The 14,201-nt window shown below is 39.7% G+C and overlaps 1 protein-coding gene across 2 annotated transcripts in view; it reads right to left on the bottom strand.

Moving 5' to 3' along the window:
- VEGFD (vascular endothelial growth factor D) overlaps positions 1 to 14,201 on the bottom strand; it is a 40,275-nt gene continuing 26,074 nt past the window's right edge. Inside the window, exons 3-7 of one of the 2 annotated variants that reach the window (XM_003917435.4) lie at positions 12,343 to 12,533; positions 9,178 to 9,326; positions 7,092 to 7,192; positions 1,602 to 1,797; positions 1 to 664 (exon numbers count right to left, since the gene is read on the bottom strand). In XM_003917435.4, the coding sequence (XP_003917484.1) occupies positions 538 to 664; positions 1,602 to 1,797; positions 7,092 to 7,192; positions 9,178 to 9,326; positions 12,343 to 12,533 (764 nt within the window). In that variant the 3' untranslated portion in view covers positions 1 to 537. The remainder of the gene's footprint in view (positions 665 to 1,601; positions 1,798 to 7,091; positions 7,193 to 9,177; positions 9,327 to 12,342; positions 12,534 to 14,201) is intronic. The other variant, XM_031660516.1, reaches the window with a different exon arrangement.

The raw sequence follows: 14,201 nt of genomic DNA, 5'->3' as shown, positions 1-14,201 counted from the left end.
TATGGCTTGAATAATGGTGTTTATTTTCTTTAAATACACTTAAATATGAAACATCAGATGGTAGTTCATTAAACTGGAAGACTATAAGCTGGACAGTAATCAGAAAGTCAGTACTGATCATACAAATCAAATTCTGCATAAGAAAGAATCAGAATAATTCACAAGAGTTGCGATTAGCAAAGGACTCAGAGACTACAGTTTTCCTCATCTGCTCTGAGTAATCAATCACATGGCACTTGCCATTCCATGACCAGCACACCTTTCTCATTCACCAAAAATCAAAAACAAAAACAAGACTAAACAAAAGGATGACATGGGTCCCCTCTTCTCCATTCCTCGGTGTGCAGAGGCATCTGCAGCTAGAAGACATCCATGAACCAGGGACTCCTTAGCTGTGAATGGAAGGTTGGTCTGGATTCACTGTGGTGCTGTGTAAAACGAATTTTTTTTTAACACCTGGGAAAAAAACAGTGACAGCAACTTGGCAAAGCAGCATGCTGTTAAAAATGACAGGGATAGGGAACTTGGAACACTGAATCAAGGATTCTCTCGGCTGTGGGGCCCTTGGGCAGCCCTTTTCTCCTTTGGAAAGCGGCAATGCTTTGCACACGCTGTTTTGCCATTTGCACATGGTCTGGTATGAAAGGGGCATCTGTCCTCACAGCTGTTGCCAAAGAAAATAAAGATGAGAATTCAGAATCAATGACTGGATTCAGAAGAATAACTGTGTTCTGATTTGATTAAGTTTTCAGAGGCAGTTTTTCAGACATATATTTAAAATGTCAGTATAAAATCCTGCATGGTTATCCCACATGGATTCAAAATCTATTAAAGTGAATCAGTAACCTCCAAGTGTTCTATTCATGAATAAATTCCTTGCTATATAAATCCAATGATATTCCCTCCATTAAAGAAAAAAAACAAACATATATTGACATATACAATGAGAGACCGAACTAAAGAGGTTGATGATCTGAAACCTCCCCTTCCTAAAATATTATTATTAAGCAATATCCTAATAATTGCTTAAATTTTACCAACTTCATTGTTGTTTAAGAGCTCTAAACCCAGGCCAGGTGCAGTGGCTCACGCCTGTAATCCCAACACTTTGGGAGGCCGAGGCAGGTGGATCATGAGGTCAGGAGATCGAGACCATCCTGGCCAACATAGTGAAACCCCGTCTCTACTGAAATACAAAAATTAGCTGGGCGTGGTGGCATGTGCCTGTAATCCCAGCTACTCAGGAGGCTGAGGCAGGAGAACCCCTTGAACCAGAGAGTTGGAGGTTGCCGTGAGCCCAGATTACGCCACTGCACTCCAGCCTGGAGACAGAGCGAGACTCTGTAAAAAACAAACAAACAAACAAACAAACAAACAAAACACTCTAAACCCATAATAACAGGCAGGATTTTCTTAATTTCATGATTAATCATCACTCTGTATACCCTTGCTTATTCCTTAGCTGCCAAACCTCTGTTCTATTATCCAAAAGGGACTTAGGCACTAAAGGGAAAAATTAGCTTACTAAAGAATCCCACCAAATTAAAATGGCATTTACATTAAATGTCATGAGTAAAGGCAAGACAACTCAAGGCATTTACCTGCAGGTGTCTGGGTGAAACAGCTTGTGCTTCTGGCAGCAGGTCTCCAGACTTTCTTTGCACTCAAAGCAACTGCAGTTTTTGGGGTGCTGGATTAGATCTTTGGGACACGGTGTTTTACAGACACACTCGCAACGATCTTCATCAAACGTCATGTGTGGTCCACAGAGAGCTGGTTCCTGGAGATGAGGGTGGTCTAAAGAGGAACAGAAACGTATTGGTCAGATAGTTGTAGCGTGGATAATTGGATCACCAAAGTTGATTGTATATTTTACGTCATCCGTGAGTAACTTGGATTCACCCAATCTCCTTCCTATAGATTTATACCCCTATTTTTTTTTACAAGGTGAGGAAGATTAGCCTCTGATTTCACAATACAAACACAGGTTTGTGTGTTTTCTTAGGTTTGTGATTTTTAAAATATCATAAGCTGAATGTTTTTGATAAAATATTTTTAGAGATTTCTATGTTGATGACTTGTTTAAAATGCAAACTTCCACAACCAAGTATTAGTAATAAAATATAGGATGTCTAAGGGGTTATGAGTCTAGCTGTCTCCATTTTTTGGTGGAGATTAAAAGGAGAGACATACAAAATAATTGGTGTTGTAGAAATACACCTCAGACATTCCAGACCAGGGGTAGCAATAGTAATGCATGTTCTCACTGCAGATCATAACACTAGTATAAAAGATATAACAGCAACAATCAACTTTGATTCCACCAACATCTGCTGGAAGATACATTCAGGTAAAGGGGAGGGTCTGAGAAGTTTCTGACATACTCGGCTGACAGATATTTCTTCTAGAAGGTGTATAAAACAATTGAATAGCTACTACTTCAAATCCATTTCTGATTAACAAGTTGAAATTCATTGCAAAATAAATGGAAGAGACAGAAACTTTGGAAGAACTTGACTCTGTCCCTTTAGCATTCTTGAAGGTTTTGGAGGGACATACATGTTTAGTAGTTTTCTCCCCAAACCTGCTTCTCTCCCAGTTTGCCTCATTTAGGGAATGGTGACATTATTCTTGACTCGCCTGCTCTGGTAAGTCTGAGCATCATGTCCACTCAGTTCTGATTCTCTAAATTTGTTCTTTATTTTCCATCCCCCTGCCACTGCCACAATTCAGTCTGTACTTTGTGTTTCTTGTGTAGATGGCTGTCGCTCTGTCGCTCATCTTGCCACCACAAGCTTTATCCCTCCAACCTATTCTTCACACGATTAACAAATGCAAACCAAATCACTTCATTCCACTGCTTTGGATGCATTAAAAGTTTCCCTTCTCACAATAAAAACCAATTTTCCCACCAGGACATACAAGGCCCTCCATGAACTGGACCATAATAACCTCACAGACTCATCTTCTGTTTCTCGCTCTCATATATCCTGTGTGTTCCATTTACACCAAATGACAGCACTTTCTGTTGCCCTGATATTCCAGTGCCTCCCAGTCCCATGCCTTTGGCCTTGTCTTTCCTTCTGCCATCCATTTTCCCTGACATCTTTCCCAATGTCTGCAGGTTTAGCTAAGTGTCCTTATCCTGTGCATATTTCCGTCCGATTCTTTCTTGCACTGATTACATTTGTCTGTTTACTTGTACATTTCCCCCATTAAGTAAAATGTCCTGAAGGGGAAAGAGCAGGTCTCATTGTTCTGTTATAAAATAGGCACTCGATGGATGTTTGTTGGGTTTATCTGGTGTAATAAAAGGGTCCTGAAGCAGGTTTATGTATGGAGGTTCTGAGAATCTCACCCAGCATTCCAAGACATTGGGTTAAACCATCTGTTCTTGCCAATATCTGACTTTAATGACATATCAAAATGACAATCTCGTGTGGTTCAACTTTATAGTTTAAACTGTTCTCTAATGGATGATGTTTGAGAATGGGTGCTGGAAGGCTAAATCTGAGAAGTCCCCATTTTGAACTTTGTGAAGAGGAAAAATGTGAGCTTTGTAAGTCACACGCCAGAGAGGCAGATGTCGCTTTGGGGCAAGACAAGAATAACTTGTTAAAGGACAGAGGCTCTTTAAAAATTCTCAGTGATCACTAGGTGGCAGCAGAAGTTCACTAAGAATACTTCAGACAGGCCCAAGGCCACTATTGGACAGGGTGGTTTAGGGAAACACAATCCACAAGGTGTTTGCAGAACTTCAGCAGGCTGTTAGGCAGACGCTGTGCTCATGTCCTCATAGCCAAGTTAAAAGGAACAAAAACTGGATGCAAGAGAACTGGTGGTGAAACAGCAAGTAGCTGAGGGTGATATCCTGAAGTATTATGTATTGATTTCCATTCCTAGGGAGTTTGACGATATGTTCTGTTCTCAGCTTTGTTCCTTCTACCATTTTTATCAATAAACTGATAGAATTTTTCAAAATAAATTCTTGAAATTGTGGCTGTCTTCAAGAAGGAAGGGATATATTAAGTATTTTAAAATACAGAATTGGGACCTCCTCGATTTATTCTTTTTTTTTTTTTTTTTTGGATTGTTTGTTTTAACAATTTAGAGCAATGACCTGAATCTAACAAGATGCAATTAAATTAGACTTGGATTCACTAACCTAAATGTGCTCATCTGGGCAAGAGAAGTCATTGTAGAAAAGGCAGTTGGCTTAACAGTCACATGTATGGAAAAAAAGTATAGTGAGCAGTAAGCTCAGTAAATGCCATCAATTTGATGGGGCCACTGGAGAAAAGAATGTGAACTTGGTCCACATTGGGGACTTATGGGAGATGAGAATGAGAAACAATTGTGATCCAGTCCACCCTGCGCCTCTCGCTTACCTCATTGCTACAACTTCCCAAAAGGTTTCCTGCCTCTTTCCCTGCCCTGAGTCAACGCATCCTCTTCTACACTGTTGCTGGTATGATTTTGTTGAAATTCTAATGGGTACTGTCACTCTCCTGCTTGAGCCAGTTCTGTGGTTTCCCTTTGTCCTTAGTATCACATCCAAGCTCCCACGCAAGAATTACAAGGTCCTTCTGCTTTGTCCCTGTGAGCCTGTCCAGCTTCTTCTCTCACATCTAACCAACCCCTTCCCCATTATGTCCCCACCCGTTATATTCCCACCATGCTGAACTTTTTCCAGTATATTCTTTCACCTCCAGCCCTGAGTGCTCAGATCCCCCCTGCTTAGAGTAGCACTTCTCTTCTTCCCTATTCCTCTTTCCACCCTCTACACACGTGTACTGGCTGAGTGCCTTCCCAAGAATTATCTCCAGCAGAAATCAGCTGCCTCACCTAAGGCTGCATCCCCTCTCCAAGGCAGCCAATGAACGGTCTACAGGGTTCAGCCTCCTCACCTAGATTTGAGACTTACCTCCACAGGGGTTCCCAGCTTCAACTTCCGGTTGGCTTAGGCTGATGCCTCTTAGCAACAGCATTGTGGTCAGCTGCCTCTCTCTTTACTCTTTAATGCCTTGTGCCTGCCTACAAACCTCCATATAAAACTGTCTCAGAGGCTTTGTGCCAGGAAATCCTCAGCTAGAGCCTTTAAGTTCTAAATATATTGCCCTTCCCACAGTAACTTTCTTTCTCTCTCTCTTTTCTTCTTTCTTTCTTTCTCTCTCTCTCTCTTTTTTTTTTTTTTTTTTTTTTGGAGGCACAGTCTCGCTCTGTCACCCAGGCCCGAGTGTGGTGGCATGATCTCGGCTCACTGCAACCTCTGCCTCCCAGGTTCAAGAGATTCTCATGCCTCAGCCTCCTAAGTAGCTGGGACTATAGGCGCACATCACCACGCCCAGCTGTTTTTTTTGTTGTTGTTGTTGTTGTTGTTTGTTTTCTTTTTGTTTTTTTTTTTTAAGTAGTAGAGATGGGATTTTGCCATGCTGGCCAGGCTAGTTTTCAAACTCCCAACCTCAAGTGATCCTCCCGTCTAGGCCTCCCAAAGTGCTAGGATAACTGGCATGAGCCACCATTCCCGGTCAACCCCACAATAATTTTCTAACACTATTAAAACATGAGTCACATGGAGAAAGAATTAGATTTGTTTTACATGGCTCTATAGGGTAAAACCTGAACTAATGAGTTGATGCTCTTGAGCTGGGCTGTCCAACAAGGTAGCTATGGGCCATATGTGACTATTGGGCATGAAATAGAGAGTCTAAATTGAGATGTGCTGTAAGTGTACAAACACACTGGATTTCAAAGACTTAGCACAAAGAATGTAGGCTAGCGCATAAATTTTTTTACATTGATTGCATGTTGAAATGATAGTATATTGGATAGATTGGATTAAATAAAATATATTAAGATAAATTTCACCTGTTTCTTTTTACCTTTTTAATATGAGTAATGTAAAATGTAAATTACATATATGACTCTTATTGTATTCCATTGGGCAGTCTGGTCTGTTCTAGAGAGAGATTTCAGTTCAGTATAACAACAGGAGTGTGTCTACCCCTTGGTGCTGCCCCATTGGATGGCGAGTCTCCAAATAACTGATGTATGTTCTGGTAGAGGATGGCTGAACACTTGGTGGGAAGGGTGTAAAGAACATTCAAGATCAGCATGGGCATTTAAACTACATAAATATTAAATTTCCTCACATGCTCTGGGTCAAGCTTTCGTGAAAACATTTAGAAGGAAGCTGAGAGGCAGAAGAATGGAGAGTAGGTTGCTATTTACAGTTTTTAGGACAGATTTCTTAGAGTTTAGCCCTTACTGTTCTTGCTTGTAGATTATAGTGTAAAACAAGCAAGGGTAAAACTGCATGACTACTTGTGATTTTTTTGTTTTGTTTTGTTTTTTTTTGGTGGAACTATGTGAAGCTCTCTGGAAAATAAATTAAAATGCATTCATTTTCAAGCAAATGTTCATCACCCAAAGTCACAGAATTACGGATTATGAGCTATGACAATTGACTATATCTCATTTTGCTCCCAACTCCCCTTAGACCAATAGCCATATTTTGCTTTTGCTTTGCCTTAATTCCAGAAAAAGTTTTCTCTTATTCCCCATTTATTTTTTCAAATTACTGGCATGTTTTCGTATGATGCAATTGATAGAAACCAAGTCCAAAATTACTTTATGTTCCTGTGAGACTTTCATACAAATAAATTAGTAAACTGCAGTTGACTAGTATTTAGTTCTGAAGCAGCTTTCATTCAAGTTTAACATCCCCTTTCAATTTCAATGCTTCAAGATGCTCCAGTAACTCTGGGCTTTTCTTTGAGATTAGAAAGCAGAGTGATGCATTGATGGACTTACTATATGATTATGGTACAGAGGGTTCTGGAAATTGACCACTTCTATCACTCTCAGCTGTGTGACCTTGAGGAAATTACTTGATATCTTGGTGTGTCCATTTTGTAATTGTAAAAAAGAAATAACAATAGCATATTATAGGGTTGTTGTGAGAATTAAATGGGCTAAAACATATAAAAGATTTACAACATTGCCTGGTCATACTAAGTACTCAATAATGTTCACTGCTATTGTTACTACTTTTATTATTACTGTTATTATTTTACTACTACTATCATTACCTTCTGTTCCAGCAAGTGGATTCTCCTCCTGTAAAACACATTTACATTTGTTGCTATCCCATAGCATGTCAATAGGACAGAGTTTCTTGGAATGGGAACAGCTAGGAAAAGAAAACAATGAACCCGATTTAAAAGCTTTCAAGCATAATCAAAACTTTGGAACATTAAATCAATTCCTGATAGAGAATAGTTAAGATTTTTAAAATTTATTTTTTGCTTTTTATTCTCAGTTTAGAGAAATAAGGTTTTGAGATCTATTGCACAGTATGGTAACTACAGTCAATAATAATAATGTATTGTATATTTCAAAATTGCTAAGAGTAAATTTCAAATGTTCTCACCACAAAATGATAAGGATGTGAAAAGAGTTAAGATTTTAAAGGAGCGGGCCGGACACGGTGGCTCACGCCTGTAATCCCAGCACTTTGGGAGGCCGAGGCGGGCAGATCACCTGAGGTCGGGAGTTTGAGACCAGCCTGACCAATATGGAGAAACCCCATCTCTACAATACAAAATTAGCCAGGCGTGGCGGTGCATGCCTGTAATCCCAGCTACTTGGAAGGCTGAGGCAGGAGAATCGCTTGAACCCGGGAGGCGGAGGTTGGAATGAGCCGAGATTGCACCATTGCGCTCCAGCCTGGGCAACAAGAGTGAAACTCCGTCTCAAAAAAAAAAAAAAGATTTTAAAGGAGCTTAATTTGTATTTATGAACTGCATCTTACTAGATAGTGATTCTGTAATTATAAATATTCTATGTGGAAATGTTTAGAAACTAAACTGTAATTTTGGAAATTGTAATCTTCTTAAGAAGATGTATGTTAAAACTATGCAAATTATAGCTGTCAACAGTTTATTTACCAAAATTATATATGTTCTAACATACCTCCTAAGAATACCTCCTAAGATTATTTTCTTTTTTTTTTTTTAGACGGAGTCTCACTCTGTCGCCCAGGCTGGAGTGCAGTGGCGCAATCTCGGCTCACTGCAAGCTCCGCCTCCCGGGTTCACGCCATTCTCCTGCCTCAGCCTCCCGAGTAGCTGGGACTACAGGCGCCCGCCACCACGCCCGGCTAATTTTGTGTGTGTTTTTAGTAGAGACGGGGTTTCACCGTGTTAGCCAGGATGGTCTCAATCTCCTGATCTCGTGATCCACCCGCCTCAGCCTCCCAAAGTGCTGGGATTACAGGCGTGAGCCACCGTGCCAGGCCCCTAAGATTGTTTTCTTTAAAATAAAGATAAAAGCATTGGCCAGGACAATAGGAACATCTTGAGAGTAAATGTTGCTTTTCTACAAGTTTTCTTTTCTGCTGGAGAGAGGCGGAGGTGTCTTCTTGGCTCAATGTTAACTAATCACCAGCTTACTCTTTTACTTGCCACTCCCGCAATATATTTATTGCTTTACTTTTGCAAAATCTAAGTACCTAACTAATGATCTTTTCATTCAGTTACCCTTTACTTGTTTCTTTATATTAAATCTTTTTTTTTCTTCAGATAAGTGATCCTTACCTTTGGTTTCGTCCATTGTCTTATAAACAATTACAAAATTAATCTCAAGAGAATTTCAAAGCCAAATTAATTTTAAGTCATTTTAATTTAAAACAAGGGTTTTTCATTTGGTAATCTTAAGGGGAAAGATTAGAAAGCTGCAAAACTCACGTGCTGCTAGTTTTGTCACTTCCCAATGACCCCAGGAATCTTCTTTTTTTTCTCTCATTTCAGGATGTAAATATACAAACAGCCTGAAATAAGTTTTATTTAATGCTTGTTCTGGAACAAGGATACATGTGCTAAATTTGAGGTTAAAGTGGTTTTACACCTGCATTAGACTATGCATATTAAGAACAAATGTGTCTGTGAGTAGACATGACGAGCTCATACCACTGAGCGTTTTGGTCCTACCACAATATATATCTAATATCTAATAAAAATATGTATTTGCCAGTTATTACCAGTAGATTCAGGTTAGAAGCTAAAATATGAATAATTTGAAGATAAATTGGTAACTCTATATTAATGAAATATCCTCTACACACAGTTTTGGCAAGGCAAAAACAAACATAATCCAGTACAAAAAAAAAGTGCTTACCGATCTTCTTCAGGGACCTGGATGGATCTTCTGATAATTGAGTATGGATGGCGCGGGACTGTTGGCAAGCACTTACAACCTGTATGATTGGCAACTTTAACAGGCACTAATTCAGGTACTGATGTCAAAGGCACTGATATCTCAAAGAGCTACAGCAGAGAAAGATAAACACAATATATTTTTTTAATTTTATATATTACTTTTTAAATTGTTCTAGTTTGAATTTTTGCCTTTGTCATTTATGGCAATGACTTTAGCCGAGTTGTCCATTAAGAATGGAACTAAACAGGCTCATCTAACATTATGAAGTGTTTAAGTTTGGTCAAATCTCTTAACTTTTTGATCATTGATACCCTTGTAAAATGGTACTGTTAATCCCTACTCCTGCTTTACATTTGAGTGTAAATCATAAGGATTAAATGAGATTAAAGCTATGCAGTTTCTTTAGGATTTTATTAGAATAGGTTATTATTCAAACTATTTACTTATCCCTTCTCATACCATTTCTATTGAAGAAATATAGTTTCCTATCTCTTGACTTTGTATTTGGCCACGTCACTTTCTTTGGCTAGTGAGATGTTAGCAGACACGACAGAAGTACAAATTTGAACTGTGCGTGTTTTATGGGGCTTGTTTTCTCAAACTTATGCTGTAGCCACGAAAAGAACGTAATCTGGCAGGCTTGCTGGTCCAAGCGATGGGAAACATAGAAGTTGACTTGGACTCACATTGCAGCTTAGAGTCAAGCCCCGCTGAACCCACCCTAAACTAACTGAACCTCAGATACATAAGTGAGAATAAATCATTGTTGTTTGGAACCACTGAGTTTTAGTGTGTTTGTTATGCAGCATTGTGTATTAATAGCTGATACAAGATCATCATGCCCAAACAAATAATTATAGCTAACATGTATATCATTCTTTCTATGCTTTCTGTGGGCCAGGCCCTGTTGTAAGTGCTTTCATGTTACCTCATTTACCCCTTATAACAGCATTATGGGGTGGGTTTTTATTATTCCCATCTTACAGGTGAAGAAACAGACGTACAGAGAGATGGTACAACTTTCTTGAGTGGTTCTATGATGTGTGGATGAGTTTGAAGTTGATTTTAATGTATTGTCCATTCAATCATCATTCCATGTAGTCCTTACTACATAGAGTATTCATTTGTTCACTTTGTTTCTAAGAGGTGGTTTGCCAAATAGTCCATAACTTTGGGGCGAGAGATAGTTTTTGTTTTATTTTGTTTTGTTTTGAGATGGAGTCCCGCTCTGTTGCCCAGGCTGGAGTGCAATGGCATGATCTCAGCTCACTGCAAGCTCCGCCTGCTGGGTTCATGCCATTCTCCTGCCTCAGCCTTCCAAGTAGCTGGGACTACAGGCGCCCGCCACCACGCCTGGCTAATTTTTTTTTTTTAATTTTTTAGTAGAGACGGGGTTTCACCGTGTTAGCCAGGATGGTCTTGATCTCCTGACCCTGTGATCCACCTGCCTCAGCCTCCCAAAGTGCTGGGATTACAGGCGTGAGCCACCGCGCCTGGCCGAGAGATAGTTTTTTAAAAACTACTATTAACATGTTCAAAAATTCATATTTGGAAGAAAACCTGCTGTACACTTACACTTAAGTGCATTCTATGAAATTAATCATTTGTTGAGTACAGCAGTCAAAATGAAGTACTCAACTATCTATTAAGTGGAAGCAATCCATTAAGGCTGTGTTTATTCTGACCTCTCAATATGTAATGGAACTTCCATGAGTCTAAGTGAGAGTGTTTTTGTAGTGTTTACTTTGCATAAACTTCATCTTCTTGCACAATTTTTTGGTTGTGCTCTAGGGAATCACATGATCATGAACTAAACCCTCTTACGTTATGCAAGCTTTGTTTCTACTAAGAATTGATGCTTAGCCCTACTTGGGTCATTTTTTTTTCTAATTGTCAAATAGTAGAGGTTAAAATTTGCACAAGCTCCAAGATTCTCTAAAAGAATTTAGAAAAAGAAACTCTCCAGTTTAAAGGATATTTTAGAGGGTGGAGGAACAAAATTCAGGATAAGTAAATCTATTAACAAAACAAATCAGCTTTAAGAAAATTACCTAACATGGATATGTTCAGTGCATGAAATTTTCTTGTACTACCTCTTTTTGCAATTAAAAGGAGAATAAATCATATAGGCAAACTGACAAATAAGTATATCAACATTCAAGGAATTTGCAACAGATACCAAAAAGAATGTAGTTTGATGCACAGTTTTTAAATATTGCTTTCCCAAGTGTGTTACTACTGCTCTCATATGCGACATTTATTAAAAACATGGTAACCAGAGAAAGGAAAACTTACCTAAGCAAAGGGAGTTTTATAAGATGAAGAGGGCTGAATTATTTCTTTCATGGGGACTGCAGAATTATTTCCAAATGTCTTTTGTGCTAGGTATTCTCTCTTTGCCCCTCCAGAGACACCATCCTCTCTCCTTCTTTCCCCATCAGGCTCTGTGCCCCAGGACGCTGCCCTCCATGGGCTACATCTATAAACCCTCTTGCCTCTCCCAGCCCCTGCCCCAACTCCCTGCCAGGCCAAGAGCTGACAGTGGCCAGTCCAGCAACCCTCTTCTCCGCTTTCCCTCTGGGTTCCCGTAACTGTTCCCTCCCCTTGTCTCCTCAGTCTAAGGGTGGGGAAGTCTCCCCCTTTTTGCTAGCTTCAGGTGCTTCACTGTCCCATCCCTCTTTCCCCAATTCTGCCCACAACCTTCATTAAACTTTTTTTTGAGCAACACAGAACCTGATGGATACACAAGACAGCACAGCTATCTTCATTCCTTTTAACATCCTATCCTAGTAACTTCCATATGGTTTTCTGAGTCTTGACATTATAGCAACAGAGAGACAATAACTGATAATAGTTCAGGCTCTGGCCTCCCACAGACCTGGGTTTGAATCCCAGCTCTGCTATTTATCAGCCATGTAACCTTGGATAAGTAAGTTACCTCTCTGAGCCCCAGTTTCCTCATCTATAAAGGAGGACAAAATACCCTCTTGGCTTGTTTCAAAGATTAAATGTGATTATGCACACAGAGCATTTAGTACAGTGTTTGGCAACAAGGTTGTTGTAGCGATCGACGCTATTATAATCAGGGCTTTAGAGATAGCAGGCTTGCCGATGTCCTCATACCTGTTTGGAAATGTACGAGGTGCTGGTGTTCATACAGATGAGGCTCTCTTCATTGCAACAGCCACCACATCGGAACACGTTCACACAAGGGGGCTTGAAGAATGTGTTGGTACTCTTCCCCAGCTCACTGGCCACCTCCACGCATGTTTCTCTAGGGCTGCACTGAGTTCTTTGCCATTCTTCATCTATAACTGCAGAGAGAAAGCTCACTGGGGCTAGCAGATGGAATGGCCCTGATGTGCCAGCGTGTGCCAGGGTTACGGTGAGCATAGTCATTTTCACATTTCTACTGCTTGTTTCTTTTACTAGATGGATATTTTTTGTCAGTCCTTTAACCAAGATTGTTTGCAGAGAAGTTACAATAATCTCTGTGCTCTTTCCCATTTATACCATACCTTTGTAGAATATAAGTATTTTATTTCCCTTTGAGGTATAACACCATGTCCTGTACATAATTACACTGGATACATCTGGAGAAGCTGGCTAATAGGGAAGTAAATAGAAGCATGTAAAGAAATAACATGTAAATATTATTTATCAAGCAATTTACTAGATACAGCTGGATAGCATTTCTTCTGCTTAAAGCCAGGTGTAGGTAGGTTTTAGCATCATCAAGAAATATGTTTCTGTTGGTTGCTTAAGTAACTACAGTAGGATTTAAACTTGGCAAATGCATAAATGGAAATTGAAGTGAAACTAATCCTTCCTCAAATCAGAGTTTTCTCATTTGCAAGTGCCCGATACTGATATTTATATAAATGATGAAATAAGCCTGTTCGTATTAATGGAATGAGCAATCCTTTGGCCATAGTTAATTTGAAAGTAACAAGAAAAAAGAAACAAGCCTATGGGAATAAAAAAAATTATACACTTTCTTATAAAACAGTACTTGCTTTTCTCTCATATTTTACTTTTTAAATTCAACTTTGACCCTTTGGTACTTAATACTGCATAGCCTTTCTACAGGTGTTTTGGGGGAAAGATTCAATTTTATGATAAAGACAACACAAAGACTTCCTTGTAGCTTGCCATGGAACTGTAGAGTTTATATGTGGGGGTGTGGTGCTGGTGAAAATCTCTTGTGGTAGGCAGCTTTGAAACTAACCCCCAGTGGTCCCCACCTCCTGATAGTCATGCCCTTGTGTAAATCTCTTCTCCTTGTGTGTGAGCTGGACCTAGTAACTTGCTTCTTATGAAGAGAATACAGAAAAAGTGATGGGATACCACTTCCATGATGAAGTTTAAAAAGATTGCAATCTTGTTTCTACTTATTGCAAATTCTCTTCTTTCTTATTCTGTCTCACTTTCTCACACACACACTCTTTCTCTCCTTCTCCACTTGCAGGCTTTTTTTTTTTTTTTTTTTTAACTTATTTTACTTTAAGTTCTGGGATACATGTGCAGAACGTGCAAGTTTGTTACATAGGTGTACGTGTGCCATGGTGGTTTCCTGCACCTATCAACCTGTCATCTAGGTTTTAAGCCCCGTATGCATTAGGTATTTGTCCTAATGTTCTCCTTCCCTTTGTCCCCCACCCCCCAACAAGCCCTCGTTTGTGATGTTCCCCTCCTTGTGTACATCTGTTCTCATTGTTCAACTCCCACTTATAAGTGAGAACATGCGGTGTTTGGTTTTCTGTTCTTGTGTTAGTTTGCCGCTATGTTAGAAAGGTCCACATGACAAGGAACTTGGGGCAGCCTCTGGCCAATAGCCAGCGAGGAACGAAGACCCTCAGTCCAACAGCCTGTGAGGAATTGAGTCCTGCAAACAACATCTGACTGAACTTGAAAGCAGTGCCCTAAGATGCCTGCAGCCCAGGCCAATATCTTGACTGCAGCCTCTGGAGACATCTGAAGCA

This window comes from Papio anubis, chromosome X (assembly GCF_008728515.1).
Source record: "Papio anubis isolate 15944 chromosome X, Panubis1.0, whole genome shotgun sequence".
NCBI classification, from domain to species: Eukaryota; Metazoa; Chordata; class Mammalia; order Primates; family Cercopithecidae; genus Papio; species Papio anubis.
This window is presented reverse-complemented; position numbering and strand designations above follow the sequence as displayed.